Consider the following 22,038-nt stretch of genomic DNA (forward strand, 5'->3'; position numbering starts at 1 on the left):
AGATGGAGGTATTATTCACTTTATGTGTATTACTTGTTTGAAGCTGAGGTAAATATACACTGCCTATGTATATCCTGCCTACTCTGGTTATAAAATATGCCAAGAAATGTTGTAATTAATAGAACACCAACAACATCCTATCAAAACCACAACTGCAGACTGCTATCATAGTTGGCGTGCAGTTGTGCGGACTGCATTTTAACTGCTTTTTGGCAGTCGGAGCTCGTGTAACTGCATTATAAATAGAAACCTAATTGCGTGTTATTGCTAAATTATTTCTATATTTCTAATATGGCAGCAGTTTTATTATCTAGAAATGATATCCGAAGATATCTGCTACCGAGAAAAATATCTCAGTAAAGTGGACAATGAATATTGGTCCCCTTAAAAAAAGTTACCAATTTAGACCATATTGAAAAATTTCGTTTTTAAGAATGGTTACACACGGCGCGGGCGACTTTTAGCGATACAAACGCGCGATTCCATCGCGATACTTGCTTTTAATAGGTGGTTGCTTGATTAAAAATGTGCACCGCGTTTGCATAGCGATTGTATAGCTGCTTAGATAGCCGTGTGTAACCGCTTTAAAAAGAAATATTTATAGTCTGTCTTTTTTGAAAACGGAGTAAAATGACATTTGCGGGTTGTCAGTATTTTTTTTTAAATAATTTTGGCTGGGATACAAGTCCTTTGAGCCATGTCTTGGTTTAATTACGTTTCTGTAAATATGGCCGCCACGAAGAGGATAGGCAATTTGAGGCGGCGTGCTTGGATTGACTCGGGATTCCTTAGAACGGGCCGATACGGGTATTTTACTTCGAGATTCGTATAATTTCGCGTTTTAATCTTCGATTAAGGCACAATAGCACTATCCTATTCCACTTTAAACTAGATTTCACAAAATAATTGAAAGTCATAATAAAAACGACACCTTTCCTTCCAAAAGGCCCAGACAGTTTTCATAAAATTTTAAATAGTCATGTAGGACAGTTTTATCGGTAAATTGTGAAAGAAGCTAAAATTTTACCTAGTGTTTGAATTGTGATTGTTAAGACGTTCTATTTGCGTTATTGCCTTCTTTGTTCTTATTTTGACGTTGGCTTACTACTATCGAAATAAATTTTTATTCATATAAATTTTAACAAGAACATGTGGATTTCATTATCTATATTTAATTAAGAAAAAAATCTGTATAATATGTCTCTTGTTTGTGTTTTTAACTATGTCTACATAGTTCTAAGTGCAAAGTATAAGTATGAACAAAAATGGACAATTCAAATGAACCTGTGCTCAGAAGTTGAACGAATAATGGGCCGATATGATTCAAATGAAACAAGTTCGATTATTTATTGCATAAGCGTTACCAACATTTATCGACTGCAAGCCGACAACACTTTTGAGCAATGAACTGTCATTTCACTCTATCTTAAAAAAAGACAGACTTTAATTACGCTAATTCTTTACTGTTGCAAAAAAATCAAAAATAATATATATTTTTTAATTTAACAAAGTTTTAGGTAAATTTTCTTCATCAATTTTCTAGACTAAAAAAATGTTTATGGAATTTCTAAACATCAAAAATTGTGTTTTCATTATGTTCCGTTGTGCCTTAATGTATGTATTGTCTATGTTTATACATATTTTGTATACAAAAAAGAAAAAAGTTGTTGCAAAATTATTTCTATACCCTGTAGTATATTATTGAAGTAATATTGTTATATTATTTGCTTATCATAAAACAAGATGACAACTTCTTAGAAAATTATTTAGGATTATAAATAGTGACCTCCTAAAGGTCTGCGAAATTATTAAAGATGATTCTACCCATCTATACGAACACCTAAACCACGTATTTTCACAGGTGTAGTGAATAAATATTGAACATCGGCAAAAGTTGGAAACCACGAATGTTTCCGAACGAATAAAAATCTTAGACATTTGAAACAAAAAACAAATATTTACTAATATTTCAAAGCATTATATACGTATAACAAATAAAATGGTAACAATATTTAAGTAAGTAGGCTTGCGTATGAACATGTCACTATGGGTGCCACAGAACAATAAATAAAAACAATAGACGTGCATAATGGGTGTGGTGCGTGTGCCAACGTACCAAGCCAATCCGTGAGGTACGTGTGTGAGCTTGGTCCGCCATTTTCGTTTTGTATGTAATGTCGTATCAATTATATCGCGTAAAACGAAAATCGTGGGAAAATGCCTTATTTTGCATGTAATATTCATGATATTGTGTCATAATCATCGCATCGTTAAGTCTTATTTTAACATATTTTTAATTTTTTGTTCATCGTAATGGATTATTTGTTAAGTCAACATTATACCGCTGCAAAATGGCCGACGTTTCGTTCGTTCGTCTTTTAGCAATTGCCGCTAGATGGCACAACATTGAATATTTCAATTATGAAACCAAAATGTCGTAACTTGCAATAATAGGTATTGAACTTTAATGGGTAAGGTTTAAATTATATTAACAGTTTAGAACTTATTACATATTTTTCAATTAGAAACTACTACCAATCGTTATGAAGATTTTAGTGTTTGACATTATGTAGCGACAGCGGTTCGATAGTAACAGAGGCTTAGGCCCTTCCATTGTTTTATTTTCCGTGATGGGTGCTAACTGAAATCTCTCGTCGATATTACCTCACATCGAATTCAAATCTTTCCCGTTCTAATACGGTTCATTTTGCTTGGGTCGAGCGGCAAGGACGCTGGTTTTATTTCAGAATTTATTTTTTTACAAACGACATTAAAGCAATTTGAAAAATGTATATCATACAGTATATGTGTTGTATTTAGTTCAGTTGATATAAAAAAAAATCATTGATATATGTAAAGGTATTGAATACAGCTGTTTACTTGTAAATTTCGAGGTCAGTTTGTATTTTTTTTTTTCAATCGTGGATATTTTTACGAATCGCGTTTTCATACCATATAGTAAACAGTGTGTATCCTCACCTTTACTATATATTTTTTTTCAAAGTAATTGATTCAAGACTTTCACTGTAAAGCGGAATCAACCAAAGCCATTTGAGGTTGTATGGACTCTTGAGGTATTTTATATTTGGTACATTTGTTATAGCAAATTTGCCTGCCCCGATAGAAAAAAATCATGAAGTATTTGTACGTATGTTGTTGTAAATATGTTGGAAATTAAATAAATTCTTCGGGGTCACCTATCAGGAGTCCGAAATGACATTTTCCAGAAATAACGTTTGGTCGAAATTTCGTAACCTCGAAAGTAATTTTGAGATGAAAAATGTTTTTTCTTTTAATCCTAACTTAACCTAACCTAACCGTGTAAATCGTGTCTTTGCGATAAATATCCAACATATCCTGAAAGAATAACGGTTTCGTTATAATTCGGTGTAATGAAAATTCGAACAAACGTTATTTCGAACATAAAAATTTTCGACTTTGTGATAGGTTACCATTCTTCGGTACTAAATTGCGTACCTATATTAGTTTTTGTTTTTTTTTTAAAACAAACTAACGTTTCGGGTTCTTTACAGGCTATGGTCACGGCTGACTCAGAAATATTTGTAAAATTTTGTTTTAAATTTTAAGTTTATATTTATTTTTTCTCACTCTTACTTTTTGTATTATGTTCTAAAAGCTGATAATCTTTTTGCTTTGTCAGAAGGGAGAGAAGGAATAGCTTTTTATTGATGGGTAGAGTCACCAATAATTTCACCTTTAAAATTAATCAATTATTTTTAAATTCTTCAATTTCCACGTTGTATCTGTAAATAAAGAATACAAATTTGAAAAATTAAGAATAGACTGACAACTTAATATCGTACTTTCGCGACAATACGGAATCTGAATTAACCCATTTATTTAATAACACAAACTTTTTTTTTATGAAACCAAGTGAGATGGGACGTATAAATCGTGCGCCTGTTGGTAAGCGACACGCCTGTCAATAATTATTGCAATGCCACTCAAGAGCTTTAAATCGAAAGGATCGGAGGGGCACCACACATAATCGGTGAACATCGCGTTGGTGCTGATGGACAAAAAAAGGAGGAGGTTATCAATTCTTGTTACGCGATGACTCCGGCTTGTGAACCAATTTTGATGATTCTTTTCTTTGTTAGAAGCAGGGTGCCTCAGTGTGTCCCATTTAAGTTTGAAGAAAATATTCCACTTCTAACGGTGGCAAACTAGGGGATGAATCCGGTGTCTCACACTTTCCGGTAACCGATTTCAATAAAGCTTGGCAAATAGATGTAATTCCACGCACTTTTGAAGTCGGTTTTTTTAGTATTACCTGCATTAGTTGATAGTGGTGCGTAGTTCAAAGTCTCCCTTGTCCAGCTGTCTCTGCTTGCCCGGCTCATACACCAACATGGACGGCCGCTCCGGACTGGTTTTGTTGCGTTGCATGTCTGTGACAACAGTTTTATAATAGTTGGTTCGCTTGAAAAAAATAAAAAACAGACTAATGAAAAGAAAATTTAAATTTATCACAATTTTAAAATTTATATTCAAGATTACAATAACCATTTATTGGTCGCTTTATTTTCTCAAACTAGTATATTAAAGCACAAAGTTATTGAAACGCAAAAATGAATTGTACATACAAATTTTGCAGGCTGTTTTCACATTGCATTACCTTCATATTTATACACTAGCTTTTACCTATTCTTAAAGTAATTAACACTCTTGATAAGAAATTTAAAATATATAGAAAGTTTCGCCATCTCCTGGATAATCATTCTTTATAAGAACGAGTTGACAAAGTAAGACATCGATTTGCTGTTTCAAATAATTATATTGTAGTCGGGTTTCTATAGGTACTTAGGTATTTTAATACTTTAGCCATTTAAAAATTTTAACAAGAGACAATTTACATTTTGGAATATTTAGAAAATAAAGTGAGGAAGTAAATTTAAAATAAATTACACAAAATGGTGACTTAATGGGTATGTCCATACTAAGAAAACGTACATACTTTAGGTAAATTAACTCCCTAGATTCTGATAAAGAGTAATTGTTCAGGAGACGGCAAAACTTTCTATTTATTTTAAATTTCTTATCAAGGATATTAATTTGGATGCATTACTTTAAAAATAAAATATGAAGGAAATGTGATGTGAAATCAGCCTGCAAAATTGGTATACACAATCCATTTTTCGCATTTCAGTAACTTTGTGCTTTAAGATACGAGTTTGAGAAAGTAAGGCGGCGAAATACTTAATAGGAAGCAATAATTATTTGCCAATGTGCTCAAATTTCAATAAATAATACGCATATTTAGATATAACCAGTTCTGAGTCCCAGGATTTGTAGAAGGGTATGTCCACATTATTCTTTAGTTTAGACAAATTAACTCCCTCTATTCCGACCACTGGTAATGTCATAAGTATGTATATGTCATTTACAGGGGTTAGGGCTTGGTGACTTGTAGTGATACTTATACGTATAATAATAATTCATTTTTACTCCACAAACAATAGTTAGCTAGAATTTAGATATATCATACACAGTAAAAAAGCCGTGGTAGCCTATTGGTTTGACCTACTGCCTCTCAAGCAGAGGGTCGTGCGTTTAATCCGGGCTCGCACCTCTAGAGTTTCTCGGAATTTGTGTGCGAAATTTATGATGAGCTTTTCGGTGAAGGAAAACATTGTGATGAAACCTGCACGTCGAAGAAGGTTCACAACCCTCGGAAAACGTGTGAAGTCCCCAACCCGCATTGGGCCAGCGTGGCGGACTATGGCCTAAAATCCTCGTCTGAAAGGAGACCCGTGCCCAGCAGTGGGACATATAAATGGGTTGACGATGATAATATCAGTAAGCGCCCAGCTACACGAGGAGAGAGTTACCATGCCTTCATGTACATTAATGACGAATCTGAATTCTATTTACTAGGCAACAACATTTAAATTCCTCATAAAAAGTCGCCGCCACGGACTCCGCACGGTGACCACGCGGTCGTCGCGCGGGCCGGGCGTAGGCCAAATTCAAGCCAGACTCGCCCGCATGCCCGGAATGCTCATTTAAGTTAAAACGTAAAAGTTTAACGAATAGAGCGTATTTCGCCATGACAGTTAGACGCACGCAGTCGCTGCGCGGCGGCAACGAGGGCTCCACTCTTCGACCGCTCGGCGGTGAGCGCGATAAAATTCGTGTCAAATAAATGCGCCCAAGAGATATCAAATTATGTTTGCAAGAGACTGGTATCTAAACTAAGCAGTAGCTTGTAATATAAGTAACCAGGTTCCTCACTTCGGATATCAATTCTTCCACATAACATTGGAGAAGTTAATGACCAAGAAATACAGATCAATGATAAGGTTAAGGTAAGCAAAAGCAAATTTTTATATATTAATTAAAAATAAAATACTTATTTAAGAAAAGAAAAACGAAATAAAGATACATAAAATAAAACGTAAACGTGCGTGTGTGCCATCGAGTATATAACCAGAAATAGAGACGAAATGTCATTTAATTTGTTTGAAAACTATTCTACCATATCATTACTGTTACAACTGCGCTCCGATTGGCCAGCCCGAGTTCGAAATAATTGACGGGTGTCGTCAATTGTTTCACTTCAAAAAGACCAGTTAACTTGAGCTTTGCTGTAATGGACGAAAATTGCAAAATTACATTATTTAATATTTAATTACCGAAGAAATGAGGTTCCGTTTGTAATTTGATGTCTCGCTGTTTTTCCCACACCACCGAATAGAACAGCACGGCATTGTTAGAGATATTATCTTTATTATAATAAATACAGAATATTTTTTGGAATATACGGAGACGTAAACACAGGTCAGTAGTTGGCTTGTCTATATTTCAGTGCAAACGGGAGTTGATATTTATAAGAGCTGTATCGCTAATGTGTTACCAGGAATATGTGGCCCTTATTTCGTCTCTATTTCTGGTTATATACTCGATGGTGTAACTTGCATTTGAAAATGATGGTCATAATAATAATAATAATAACGCACACACTCAACATAGCCCCGCACTCGGGAAACCCTGTGTCGCGGGTGCCATGGACACACACATAGACAACCACAAATTACACCCAAACTCACGAGAGAAATAAATGTAGGCCATACAAATATTTCTCCCAGCCCGGGAATCGAACCTGGGACCTCCGCGTGGCAGTCCGGCATGGTAACCGTCCGGCCACGGAGGCAGTTAATGATGATGATGATGATGATGGTCTAACGTGCATTTGAAAAATATTACAGGAGAGCGTTGTAAAGTTAAGTTTTTGGAAAAAAAAAAATCATAACTCTAATTTTATTTGTTATATGGGAAAGCTGGAGGTTCTACTTTTCCATATAACAAAATAAATTTGATATCGAGTTCTTAGGTTTTCGCGATTGTTGCACACAGGAAACATTATTTTTACGGATTTAAATCGCGTGTATTTGTTTTTTCAAACAAACCAACTTTTCGGGCCCTTTACAGGTCCCATGTGACATTCAACCGTGACCATGGGATCTGTAAAGGGCCCGAAACGTTGGTTATGAAGAAACAAATACAAGCAATTTAAATCCGAAAAAATTGTTTCATTTCTTAAATAAAATTAGTTTTTTTATTAATTACGCTAAATCGCTGTCCTATAATATTTTACAAATGCACGTTAGACGTTTTACCTATCCAGAGTCGGATTACCACTATATTTTAACTTTTTATTTGGTTTCATGTGTGGACGGCCATGTTTGTCTGTATGTCAAATATTTTTTTAAGAAGTGCCCAGTGGCGGATTTGCCCTAAGGCCCAGTAGGTCCGGGCCTAGGGCGGCCAATCGTGACAAAAAATTCACTGATGGTGACAAGAAATACCTTTGAGGTATATACCTAACCTAAATATTCTAAAGGCTCACGCACATTATGGCGGACCGCACTGCACTGCACCGTATAACAATAATCTTCCATCACTTTAGTACATTATTAGTATGTGTAAAATATTTTAATATTAAAAATATTTCTGAACCGATTCCGATAAAAGTTAGCAATAAATTAAATTCATTAAGTACCAGTATATGATGAGCGCTGGGAAAAGGGCGGCTTGTACTGACTACATGGCCTGGGGCCTAGGGCAGCCAAGATAGCAAATTCGCCACTGGAAGTATCGCCATTATAATAATAGTGAAGTTGAAGTTACTCACAACGTAGACTCAAACGGCGCTTGTGTGGCTGCGGGGCCAGTTCCAGCTGGCGGCGGACGAGTTGCGACGCGGACGCCGGCCGGCCACTCAGCGGCAGAGTGGATGCTTGTAAGTTCACGTCTGACGATGCCGTTTTGTTGCCACAATCGGCTGGAAAGAAATTATATTGTAGTTTTTCAAGTTTTTATTAAATGTCACTACGTTTTACTACTACTAAAAATTGTGGTCTCCAGTCCAGTGTATCAGTCGCAGGGGTTACCTAACAATAGGCCGAATTGACGTTTTGCAGGTAAAACGTTTGCTCGACTTTTCATAACCTCGAAAGTAATTTTGAGACGAAAATGTATTTTCTTTTAAACCTAACCGAACCTAATCGTATCTTTGCGATAAACATTCAACATAATATTCTGAAAGAACAACGGTTTCGTTATATTTCAGTCTAATGAAAATTCTAACAAATGTTATTTCGGGGAAAAAAATTCGAGTTTGTGATAGGTTACCGTCACAGGACAAGGACTTGAGCGGGTCTGCAAACACAAATATCTCGGCAGCTGACAACTTGTGTTTATTAAATTATTTTATGCGTTGAAGAACTAAAATAATTTCAATAATCACTTACTCACACAAAATAAAACTACAAGCACGAATAAAAATTTATGAGGTGTAAATTAGAACAGAACCTATCCGAAAATAAACTTATTCATTTAATTTTAAAAAACTGATGTTTTATCGTTCAATTGTTTTTCTTTCATCTGCCATTTTCCTCGCTTTAGTGAGGTGAAAAGTTGTGTGTTTCGCTCGGCGACAAAGTTGCTTTGCGTCTCGTGCTTTGGAACCCTGTAACGCTCAGGATTTTATTTTTGAACACAAGCTCTCGCGTCAGAAAACTACTTTACAGCCTTGCATAACAAATTAATATTATTATAGTTCCCGTGTTTTCTTTGTTTATAAATGCGTGTCTGTGCAATAAACATATTATTTCTTTCTTTCTATATGTAAATGGCTTTCTAGAATACCGTGTGCCACCAACTTTGTATTGTGGGCGCTGGATAACATAATAATAATAATAACGCACACACACACACTAACACACACACTCAACATAGCCCCGCACTAGGGAAACCCTGTGTCGCGGGTGCCATGGACACACACATATACAACCACAAATTACACCCAAACTCACGAGAGAAATAAATGTAGGTCATACAAATATTTCGCCCGGCCCGGGAATCGAACCCGGGACCTCTGCGTGGCAGTCCGGCATGGTAACCGTTCGGTCACAGAGGCAGTTAAGACGACGCTGGATGACGAGGTCCCGGGTTAGTTGAACCCTACGGTAAGACCAATTTGGCAATGAACTTGTCTAAATTGATTCTGGTCTGGGTGTGACGATCCAGACGAGTTAATTGGTGGACTTAAATAAAATAAAATTTTTCTGAAAGAAAAAAGTATAAACGACAACAGCAACTTAAAAATTGCTATTTTTCACCAGAGCATATAAAAGGGCTTTCAAACATAATATTCGAATGATTGTTGACAAGTTATTAATCAAAGGTATAAAATATATGAAATTTATAATTTATAATTTATTTTTAATTTATTTTTTTTCTATTTCGTCGAGTTGCGGATACCAGCCCGTTGCACCAAGTACCAAGTAAGTACGTTGTGTGTAATTTTATTAAATTTTAAATTTAATTTAAATTAGCTGAGAATTTTAATTTAATTTAATTAATTTTTTTAATTTAATTTTAGCACTATAAACACAAAATCGACAAAATTCGAGTTAGTGCAGAGCTAATGCTGGTGTCAAAATAAATATACGTGAAAAACACACAAACCTCGCTCAGTCAGTACAATCTCCCGGTGCAGTTGAGAAAGCTCAACGTCTTTGACGAGCACACGGTGTTTATTCTCCTCCGTTTGGTCCCAGGTTCTATTTCCGTCACCTAAATACATCGTCAGGTCGCCGTCGGCTTTGATATCTTGATCGTACTCCTGGACAGAGGCATCCTTACTTAGTGGTTCCTTCTGTGAACAATAATAAAAATAAAATAAGTAAAAAGTAATAATACAGTCAATAATAACGCACACACTCAACATAGTCCTGCACTAGGGACACACACACACACATAGACAACCACAAATTACACTCAAACTCACGAGAGAAATAAATGTAGGCCATACAAATATTTCTCCCGGCCCGGGAATCGAACCTGGGACCTCTGCGTGGCAGTCCGGCATGATAACCCTTCGGCCACGGAGGCAGTTGAATAAATTTGACATTTTGACATTTTTGACGTTATAATAAAAATGTGACAGCAGATAATCGCAGCTTTTAACGATTTTGTCATGCAAAAGACAAGGCGGCTGCCGTGAACCAATAAATTGTCGTCACGAACTTGTGAGAACAGATAGACACGACAGTCGTTCAACGATAAAACTTAACGTCCCCAAAAGAATCACGACGAATAGTCGTGATATGGGAACAGGCTAGAAACGACCGTCGTCCAACGATAAATAAAACGTTACGACATAATGGAACGCGCCCTTAGTAGAAAGTTTTAGTTTCACTATAATTTAATCTTATTAAATACTCATTATTAGTCAAAAATCAACATTGTACATACCTTAATATGCTTCTTCACATTAGGGCTGGGACTCGACTGTGGTCGATTGTGAAAGTCAATATGTTGTTTCTTGACAAGTGGTGACAATTTCCTAAACTCGCTTCTAGGCTCTAATTCTATTCTCACAGTTTCTGTTGCAGAACTATTACTATGACCAAATAGAGGAGATAGCTTTGGTTTTGCGTTACTAGTGTTGTCAGTGTCGCTTTCTATGGTTAGTGTGGTGTCAACACTATTCACGTGGTTACGCATAGGTTTTACTACAATAAGGCCATGGTCTAGGTCTTTCTCGCGATCTGGCAGTTCGTAATTAGGGTTTTCAAAACCAGTCTGCGTGGCTATATCGTCGCTTACAGCTGTGAACGTTTGGGAGGCCCTAAAATTAAATAGAGAGACCAATAAATTCTTTGTTCAATAATATAATCAGAATCACAGATATAATACTATACTAGTACAGATAGCCATAACAACGCCTGAACAAGAGCAATAATAACCTTGAGAAAAATGTTATAACTGCCATCCGTTGGTCTTTTCAAATATTGTTACAATCGCATCGCGAGTTTACTTACCATCTATTGATCAGCGTTAAGAATCAAAATAGGTTATTAAGCTTTTGAATCCTATTAATTTATTTATTTATGAACCGACATCGAAAAAGAAGGAGGATTTCCCTGGAGGATTCAACTGTATATTTTTGTGTGTATATTACACGATTCTGATGATTTTTGTTGGAAAGAGAGTACCTCAGTATTGGACCAATTTAAACTAGGGGATGAATCCGGTTTCGCATACTTTCTGATAACCGATTTCAACAAAACATGGCAAATATATGTATTTCCACGAACTTGTGAGGTCTTTTTTTTTATTAAAAATATTATAATTTTGTTTTAATTTACTACATCTTATCCAGAACCAATTTCCGATTATGAAATTGAATTACTACTCGAATGTTTACAATCCATCCTTACAAATAAAAAAAAATTAGGTATGACACAGTTTTATATATAATTAATTATTGGTAATTTTTATGTCAGCTTATAATCACTTACTAGTGATTTGAAACTACTAAAAAAATTCATCACAGACATGATTTCAAGATTAGTATCAATAACTCAAGAAGACCGCTAAACGCGATACAAGACAGCGTAGCTGGGTATTTAGCACCTATTCGTACACCAGATGTCGCGACGAGTGCCAAATAGCTGTTGTTGTAACTATACTTCGTCTTTTTTCAAGACGGAGTAAAATGACATTTGTAGGGTTGCCAGTTTAAAAATTATCGATAGATTCTAAAAGAAGACAAAATTATGCCAAAAATGACTGAATTGTGAAATGTTACGACGTTCTAATGATTACTAAATGCGTTTTGGTTTTCTTTATTCTTATTTTTAAAGTTGGTCTACTAATAATGAGGTCAAATTTTATTCATGTACATTTTAGCAAGAATAGCCGGATTTGATTATATATATTGAATTAAAATGAAAAACTTTAAGATATGTCTCCTCCTTGTATTTTTCATAAACATAGTTCTAAATACAGTGTATGTATGTATGAACTGACAAAAATGTCGATTCAAATGAACCTATGCCCAGTATTTGGATGAATAATGAGTCGAGCACGATTGAAACGAAACAATTTCAGCTATTTATTCCATAACCGTGACCAATATTGCAAAATTTAACTGCCCCTGTGGCCGAACGGTTACTATCACGGACTGCCACGCCGAGATCCCAGGTTCGATTCCCGGGCCGGGAGAAATATTTGTATGGCCTACACTTATTTCTCTCGTGAGTTTGGGTTTAATTTGTGGTTGTCTATGTGTTTCCATGGCACCCGCAAAACAGGGTTTCCCTAGTGCGGGGAAATGTTGAGTGTATGCATTAAAAAAAAAATCAGTCGATAGTTGCTAGTAAACGGGCAACCCTTTTGCACAATGAACTGTCATTTTACTCTGTCTTCAAAAAAGACAGACTATAATTTGTTTTACATTGACAAGCTGCAATTTATCAAATCTACTCTAATGTCTAGTGGTAACAAACAAATCAACTAGATGGCGCTTATCGCATCGATTTTTACGGATAGTGCATGCTATTGTTTTACTTTGTTTAATATTAGCGCCATCTACCCATATCAGGAAGCGTTAATTTGTAAATTAGTTGCACACAATGTCGGCTATTGACATGCATATTTGTCAAAGTTAAGAAAGTAATTTCAGCCCATGATCAATTAAAGTGGAGTTAATTGATATCCACGGTCATTTACATAATATAAACTACTTTCAGGTTATTGAAACAGATATAAGACGGAATTTTGACCTTTTTCTAAGTTATGATTTGTGGTATCGTCGCCTTAGAGTGAAATACTCGCGTACGCATTTACACACAGTTCGTTTTTACTGATTTTTGTTGAAGAAAAACTTATTGCTCCAATATATTAGTAAAGTAATAGTATATGAAAGAGGTATAATTTAACTAATTAAAATGGCAACTACATAACATTATTGCGTTTACTACTTTTTTTACACTACTTTTTTTTCGTCCTGAAAAATTATATAGAAATCACATACGAGGTAGTGACTCTAAGACGACGGTATGGAGATTAGCAGACCTCTTGATTTATTGGTCCATGGTTATTATCAACAGTCTAATCAAATTTCGGAGGGAAAATAAAAATTGTAGTATCTGTAAAACAGTCTAAGTTGAGAACCCTAAAAAACATGTTTTTGTTTGTTGACGTCATCGAGTATATAACCAGAAATATCAGGTAAATGGGCCTTATATAACTTTTAAATATCAACTCTCGTTTGCGCTAAAATCACAAGTTAAAAAACGGAAATAGTACAGCGCCAACAACTGACCTGTGTGTATGTCTCCGTATATTCCAAAAATATTCTCTATTTATTGCAATAAAGACAATATCTCTAACAATGGGGGCTGTTTCATTCGGGAAAAACAGCAAAACATCTAATTACAAAACAAACGGAATCACATTTCATCGGTAACTAAATATCTAATTTTGCAATTGACGACACTCGTCAATTGTTTCGAATTCGGGCTGGCGCAGTTGTCATAGTAATTATTTGGCAGAATAGTTTTCAAAGAAATTAAATGACGTCTCTATTTCTGGTTATATACTCGATGGTTGACGTTTATTCTACAACGACTTGTGCTATTACCTGTTAGAAGCCTTATTTAACATTCTCTTACGGCGCTCCATCTCTGCGTATTTGTCTGTCTGCACGCGTAAGTTTATATCTCCGTAACGCTTGCAGATGTAGTTGAGCAACCAATGGTAGCCTTTGCGAAGACCAGGATCTATTTTGGACTTCTTAACAGGATTTTCCATTTGAGCTGAGTATGATTCTACGAGGGTGGGGCAGCGGTACCTATAACATTGATGATATTTTGATGATTTCTATCAAATATTAATTTAGTATGCTTCAACATAATATGTTACCTTGAATGCAATTCATTTGTACATATAATTATCCGTAGATCAAGTAATATAGACAGAACAGTTAATATAATATAATAAAGTTAATATAATAATAGTGTAACACAGCACGAACAATACTTTTAATTAACTGCCTATGTAGCCGAAAGATTACCATACCGTAACTGACTGCCACACAGAAGTCCCAGGTTCGAATCCCATGCCGGGAGAAATATTTATATGGCCTACATTTATTTCTCTCGTGACTTTGGGCGTAATTTGTGGTTATCTATATGTATGTCCATGGCACCCGCGACACAGGGTTTCCCTAGTGAGGGGGTACGTTGAGTGTGTGCGTTAAAAAAAATAATTTTGCCTTTTTATTTTTGTTTTTTGCTTCATTTGTAAACTTTAGTTTAAATAGTTAATTTAGTTATCGCAGTGGCAATGTATAAGTACATAACTCCAAGTGACAAATTTGTATTTTCCAAGGGGTGGCACCAGTCGCCCACAATATAATTCTTGTTTTTATGAATTGTTCTCGATATCATGCTCAATGTACCTATATTTTGGTGAGAAAAGAAACAAACTTCTATTATTATTATTATATCAAACATAAAGAAAATATCGTTTATTGAAAAAAGTGCACATTTACAATAGATCAATTATATCTCTGAGGATCAAATAATATTCTCCCGATGTCTATTAGTGAATAGAAATATATTGATTGGTTAATGACAATATTGGGCCGGAATACTATTCCTCGCCAACAACACCTCAGTTTTTTTAAACAATACTGACATAGTTTTTGACTGGTCTTTTTTATGATACCAACGGCACGAACAAGTCGTGCGTGCTGGTGTTAAGCGACAGGCCTATCCATAATAATTGCCATGCCGCTTTATGTCACAAAGATCTGATGGGTACTGCCACTGGGTCCCTCACCCTGAGACATTGTTGACAAGTCCCATGTGCCTGTAATTCACCACCACCCTTACCCTTTAAAACTGGAACGCAGTGAAGATCACATTACTGTTTAGCGGCGAAAATAGGGTAAGGGTCACTATTCTACAAATCCCGGCTGCTGACAGATTGACAGCATGTTTGTAGTTAATGCGTGAAGTGGTGCAAGGCTAAGGCAAAGCTAAAGCAAATTTAGCCGTAGCTATCCCATAACAGCCTGTATGAAGACAGTATGTTTGTATATCAATGGATTTGTAGCATAGTGACTCTTACCCTATTTTCGTCGCTAAGCAGTAATGTCGAAATCGACTTTATGCAGCCGAGATAGACTGCATGCAGTATGTGTTAGCTAATGAGTGAAGTCGTTATCAACTGCATGCAGACGGTCTCGGCTGCGTGAAGTCGATTTCAGCTTCACGGATTTACTACAAACATGCACTCAATCTGCTATTAGCCTAAGCAGAGATGAGATTTTACTTTTCCTACTAGTCAAAACAATCGGAATATATTTGTTTAATAGTAGTATACTTCTAGAACAGTCTACATCTTGAGAATGGCACAATTGATTTTAAAACAAACTTACTTATCGAGTTCTTAGGTTTTCGTGAATGGTTTTTCAAACAAACCGACTTTTCGGGCCCTTTACAGTCAACCGTGACCATGGGACCTGTAAAGGGCCCGAAACGTCGGTTTGTTTGAAAATACGCGATTTAAATCCGGAACAAACTTACCTGTTAACCAAAGGTTCAATGTTTAGTTTCTCAACGACGTCAATGTCATCAAGAGCGCCAGTCTTGTCCTGTTTATTGGCTAACACTAATATCGGTTTACCTGAAAATTATATGACAATTTAACAGTGGATATTCATATGTAGTTTGCAATGCAGATGATAAAAATTATTATAGATCAATTTTAGCTTAGTTATGTAAATTAAATTAAATATTCTAGCACAAAAAAGATATTATGTTGCCGGTCATTGCTAATTTCAAAGTCAAATCATTTTTATTTCTTATGTAAGCAAATTACAATTACATTAAACTCTCCTGCTCATTCGAATGGCAGATTCCCTTGAGAAGAATGAGCAAGAAACTGTAGGACAACGGCACATCAGACTATACATTTTTGTTCGAAAATCGCCTAAAGTGCAACGGAACAAGATACGTCAATATATAGCTTGATGTGCTGGCGTGTGTGCATGTGAATACATATATCATCTACTATATTTATTTCAAATATCACAGGGCGCGTTCCCACTATGTCGTAACGTTTTATTTATCGTTGGACGACAGTCGCATCTAGCCTGTTCCCATATAACGACTATCTGTCGTGACTGTGTCGTAGACGTTTATATTATCGTTTAACGACTGTCGTGTCTATTATAGCTGTTCCCACTAGATCGTGACGACAAATTACCGGTTCACGGCAGCCGCCTTGTCGTTTGCACGACAGAATCGTTTGAAGCTGCGATTATCTGTCGTCACATTTTTATCGTGACTTTTATTAATCGTCTGACGACTGTCGTTCTAGCTCTTCCCATAGTCTCCACAATCTGTCGTTGTAACGTCAAAAAAGTCGTGAACGACGGTTAATCGTATTGTACAACATGTGAATAACTTCATTTAAATATACAAGTCACGACACTTTAAGCTGCACGACTATCTGTCGTCACGACATAATGGGAACGCGCCCTTAGATCGAAAATGCCTGCAACTAAGCTAAACGGGTCTAAAAAGTTAAACTGGTTAATTATCAATTTACTCGAAAATGCTACTACTAACTAAATAAACTTAATCAATAAATGGATTTTTTCCCTTCCCATTATATGTATATATAATGCTACATACTACTACATACTAGAAGTTCTTACTCACTGATAGAAATAGAACTCATACTTCCCGATATGGTGGAAAATAAATATTTATACCGTTGTACGCGGATGGGCTCCAAAGCAAAGGATCAAATATGAGAGGACCGGAATATGGAAAATATGAAAGAGTGATCAACGGCCTGCAAAAACTATAATATACGAAGGGAGTATTTGTGCATTTTTAGGTACACCCTGGTCAATTTCCGCGGGAAGTAAGAAATGTTCGAAATTCAAATAAATAAGATGACCGCCATACAAATTTCAAAGCCCCCTATCACGGAAACTATTAGAGATAGGTAGGAGGTGCTCGAAGGAATATCATAGAGGGTAACACTGGTCAACTGCCTGGGTTAAAATCAAGATGGCGATTTAAAAATGGCGGCCGAAGAAAAACTTGCTTCGATCCGGCTGAAAATTAACATGCAACGGTCTTTAGGAGTCCTTAATCATAATTTGGGGTCAAAAGTTTATTTTCGCTATTTTTTAATATGGCTGCCACATAAGCGTTTTTTTCTTTTCTTTGAAAGAGATTTGCCCTGAATCGACTGAAAATTGGCATGTGGAGGCCTCTAGAAGTGCCGTGCTAGATAATAATTTGTGTTCAAAATTAGTTTTTCGCCATTTTCAAATATGGCCGTCATAGAAGCGTTCGTTGGCGGCAGAAAAAGAATTGCTCAGATCCCTTTGAAAATTGGCATATGGGGGTCTCTAGGAGTGCTTGATAATAATTTGTGATCAAAATTGGTTTTTCGCCATTTTTTTATAAGCCGCCAAACAAGCGTTTATAAAAATTAGCTCTAATTTAACTGAAAATCGGTATGATAATCGGTATCTATAAATTTTTGATTATAATTTGCGGTCAAAATTTATTTTTTGCCTTTTTTTCAATATGGCTGCCATACAACCTTTTTTAGCAGCAGATAAAAATTTGCTCTAATTCGATTGAAAATGAACATGTCGAAGTCCCTAGGAGTGTTTAATAATAATTGGCGGTCAAAATTTATTTTTCGCCATTTTTAATATTTCATTTATTCAAGGCTGCCATACAAACTTTTTTGGATATTTTTTTTCTAATTCAACTGAAAATGGCATGGCTTCAATCATAATTTCGGGTAAAAATTTTGTTTCCGCAAAATTTTTTATGTAAATGGCTGTTGAAAAAAATTGCTTTGCTTCAACTGAAAATTGGGACGAAAAGATTTCTAAGATTGTTTGATAAAAATTAGTGGTAAAAAACTATTTTTGCAATTTTTAAATATGGCCGCCATTAAAGTTACTTCAATTTTTTAAAACAAAGTAATAAGTGCCGAGGCCGTAGGCCAAGGCCCGCGGAGGGCGAAGCCCGAAGCGTATGCACGCTATCGCGATGGAGATACTATACGGATTACGAGTATATGATCTCACAATTGTAAAAATGTAAGGTATACTTCCTGATGTAGTGGAAATGAGATACTTATTATAGCGTTGTTGTATCTCGATCGTCTCTCTGTTAGATTCCATTTTCTTGAAAACTATGCCAAAGAGAAGTATTTAGAGGGAAAAAATGCCAAACTGCTGCCGAATTTCCTGTACTATGAATATCGAAACAACGATAACCCAGAATACTCAGACCAAAACCAACTTAGAAATTTAATGTTAGTTTCTTAAATTGGTCCAAATCGGGAATCGAACTCCTCATCAAGCGCCCGTAGTACTAACTGCTGTGCCATCGAGGAGCTTGAACACACCCCATAAACCGAACCCGGCCTCGCGCCGCAGGCCGAGCCCGACTCCACTGTGAGTGGGGTACAGTGCTCGTTTATAACTATGATAATCATGAATCATTATTAATACAAAAACGAACAACAAAAAGGAAAACTCCTATGATGTGACTGATTGTTTATGTTATTTCGGTTCATTGTTTTGGGTTGCAAATAAGTAGGTACTGGATTGATTTTGCTAGTATTTATTTAGACATGACCAAATAAGTAGGTAAGATACTTGATTTATGTAGTCATATTGCCAGAAGAGATGGCTACTAACAGTTTAACTCACATTGCCTTAACTAATATTCATAAATTTATTTTTAAATTTATTGACTGTGTTATTTGTATTCTCCTATAATCTCTTTTTGGCTTGTTAAGCACTTTATAATGTTTCATGTTGGTGGAAATTCGTAAATGTGCATTGGATTACTCATAATTAAGTATACCATAATTGTATTATTTTGTATGTGAATTTTCCTACAATGTATAAATAAAGCCTGCCTAATGCGCGCACATGTAACATACCTATGGCAATGACATTATAAAATTTACGTAAGTGGCTGTGTGGTTGATAAGTTTTTATGATAGCCAGCCAATTTCAGTGGCAATTTTCACACTTCAGTTGCTTACTAAACTGATAAGAAAGTTATTGAATTTGTTAAGCACGTGTACAAAAAGGGATGGCACTATGTTTATTTAAAAATGTCATGTTTCAAGGTAACATGTAATATTACTATACCCTTTGTGACAGGTTACCAAATTCTCACCTTCCCATGTTCTCATATGGTGACTTGAGAATTTGGTAATAATCAGGAGATCGAAATATAAGTGGTTTATTTTTATTCAAAATTTGTCACCACAAAAAACCTTTTTGGCCAAAAAAAAAAAAAATAATCAATTATTAACATTATAAACAGTACACCTATGTACCAATCAGACTTTTCTATTACTGGCTATTTGATATTCCTTGTTTGTGCCATATTATTATAATACAATGTGAAAATTTGAAAAAGTTCTGTCATTTACCTTTACCTACCTTTTTTTATATGAATTTTAACTTCTTAACTATCTAAGTTTTTATTGAAAGACTTTTCTATATAGCAGTAGGACTATTTGGTATTGCATTATCTTTATATTCCACATAATATTATATTTAATAATGAATATTTTGCTATTTTTTAACATTGATTGAATTATTTTAATATTTTGTTGACTAAACTAGAGAAATTTAATATATATACCTAAATTTCAAGGAATTTAAACACACAGAGAGGACTCTTTACCTCTGAAATATCAGAATCTTGTAGTATTTTGTTTCAATATTATAATATAATAATGCACACACTCAACATAGCCCTGCACTAGGGAAACCATGTGTCGCAGGTGCCATGGACACACATACACACAACACTCACGAAAGAAATAATGAATGAAATAATAAATGTAGGACAAACAAATGTCTCCCAGCCCGGGAATCGAACCTTGGACCTCTGAGTGGCAGTCCGGCATGGTAACCGTTCAGCCACAGAAGCAGTTAATTTATGCAAAACGAGCTCTACAACCCTTATACGAGTTTTTTAAATATCTTATTTAGTTTCCGTTTTATAGTTAAGCAAAATCAGCCGAATTGACATTTTAAAAAAAACCAGGTGCCAGTTTTTCGAAACTTACCAAAATGCAAATGTGTTGTCTATGACAAGGAGGGCAGTGTACATATCTGTTGATAGCAAGAGGGAGGACGAACACTCAATACTGAGATACAGGCCATGCTTAATTTGGGATTTGGGAGTTTTAAATATAAGTATAAGTAGCATGTATATACAACCCTATACTTAATACTTTAATGTAATGTACTGTTTCCCTTTCAATTATGCTTATTTAAATTTAATATAGTTATTATAATTACTATAATGTACAATTTTGTATGCTTGTTACTTGCTTAAATTGTAGGTCTTGAATTTTTGACTATACAAAGACGAGTAATATGAAATTAGACTTAATAAAAACAAGTGTTTATTTAGGTCCACACCAATATAAAACACAATTAAAAAAAACACTAACACATTTTTCTGTTGTTTTTATAGTGCCATCATCTCACCCAATATGAACTTTAACACCATATATGTATAAGAAAATTACATCTCTACTAAATTCTTCCTAATGTATATTAAGTGCTTACATAAGTAATCTGTACCTAAATGGGAGATTTACTTACCTATATACATAGTGTGTCTCTAGTATATACCTATGCAGAATGGATGTATACATAATGTGACCACATACCCCACTTTTAAGTTTCTCTATCCAGTTTTCACCAGAATACTTAACAATGTCCCGATTTGACAAAATAAAGTGCAAAAAAGTAACAATTAATTTCAAAAAATGGCGCGAAAGCGAAATATATATTTAGCCAGCCCACCAGACTGCTCAAGATTATACAGATCTTTTTTAAAATTTTGAACTATCATAAACATATGTCTTAGTTTTAAAACAAAAATATGTAATCTTCAGGGGTCCCACTCTTGAGAGAAATAAATAATGGTCACGTTATGTATATATATATATATATACCTATATACCCACGGCACGTGCACGTGTAATATTCCGATGGTGACAACCTTGCCAAATATAAAGTCAGAGCATGTTGTAATACAATGTAACCATGGAAATGCTTACCCGATATCTTGTCATGTGATAACACCTCCGAGAGCACCGTTCTGCATTCATCCAAGCGTGAAAAATCGCTCGAATCAATTACAAAAATTACCCCATGGACTTCGCTGTAGTACTGTGGCCATATTGCTCGGAACTCTGGCCCTCCTCCAAGGTCGAATATCGTCACGGGTGTATCCTTATGCACTAAGTTTACAGCCTTGAACCCAACTGTAGGTAAAACTTTATCGTCTTTCTCCCCAGCCAAGTTGTTCACAGTTTTCGTTTTACCAGCGTTGTCTAATCCGATTAAAATTAACACTATATGACGCCGCAATCTCCTACGGCGGCAAACTCTAGCTATACAGTTACCCATTTCAACAATAAACAATGTTTCTAACGATTTTTGTCACTTCAAAACTACTTTTATATCACAAATTTGTGGAACAACTTTGAATTTATCGCCAGAGGCCATTTGTAAACAATTTTTTTTGTTGACGTTTCGGTTACCAATGACGATCGACGAGGCATGTGGCCAGTGTTAAAGTAGTCTGTTTCCATTGCACATTTACTTTTTTTGTTATCTTTTATGGGTTA

At 35.4% G+C, this 22,038-nt stretch overlaps 1 protein-coding gene across 3 annotated transcripts; it reads right to left on the minus strand.

Annotated features, from left to right (window-relative positions):
• Nucleotides 1-1,756: 1,756 nt before the first annotated feature.
• On the minus strand, nucleotides 1,757-21,817 carry LOC113233642 (ADP-ribosylation factor-like protein 13B). 3 transcript variants are annotated; one of them, XM_026468807.1, is made up of 9 exons: nucleotides 21,466-21,817; nucleotides 15,909-16,008; nucleotides 13,958-14,167; nucleotides 10,783-11,158; nucleotides 9,994-10,183; nucleotides 8,156-8,305; nucleotides 4,295-4,412; nucleotides 3,737-3,764; nucleotides 1,757-1,810 (listed from the first exon to the last, which is right to left on the minus strand). In XM_026468807.1, the coding sequence occupies exons 1-7, from the start codon at nucleotides 21,815-21,817 to the stop codon at nucleotides 4,300-4,302; spliced, it is 1,491 nt and encodes a 496-aa protein (XP_026324592.1). In that variant the 3' UTR covers nucleotides 1,757-1,810; nucleotides 3,737-3,764; nucleotides 4,295-4,299. The 3 variants fall into 3 exon arrangements, with proteins under 3 accessions (XP_026324592.1, XP_026324591.1, XP_026324589.1); XM_026468806.1 differs by lacking the exon at nucleotides 1,757-1,810 and adding an exon at nucleotides 3,124-3,189 and having other exon boundaries at nucleotides 3,749-3,764; XM_026468804.1 differs by lacking the exon at nucleotides 1,757-1,810 and having other exon boundaries at nucleotides 3,550-3,764.
• Between the last annotated feature and the right edge of the window lie 221 nt (nucleotides 21,818-22,038).

The sequence above is a fragment of the Hyposmocoma kahamanoa genome, unplaced genomic scaffold (assembly GCF_003589595.1).
Source record: "Hyposmocoma kahamanoa isolate Upper Pololo Valley unplaced genomic scaffold, ASM358959v1 79, whole genome shotgun sequence".
In the NCBI taxonomy this organism is placed as follows: domain Eukaryota; kingdom Metazoa; phylum Arthropoda; class Insecta; order Lepidoptera; family Cosmopterigidae; genus Hyposmocoma; species Hyposmocoma kahamanoa.

Bases quoted from the DNA above. Each gene is read 5' to 3' on its own strand.
- LOC113233642 (XM_026468807.1), bottom strand. From the start codon at position 21,817: ATGGGTAACTGTATAGCTAGAGTTTGCCGCCGTAGGAGATTGCGGCGT. The intron at 10,184-10,782 runs GTATGTACAATG...TATTGTTCACAG, and splicing joins ATGTGAAGAAGCATATTAAG to AAGGAACCACTAAGTAAGGA. The intron at 8,306-9,993 runs GTTTGTGTGTTT...ATTTCTTTCCAG, and splicing joins GATTGTACTGACTGAGCGAG to CCGATTGTGGCAACAAAACG.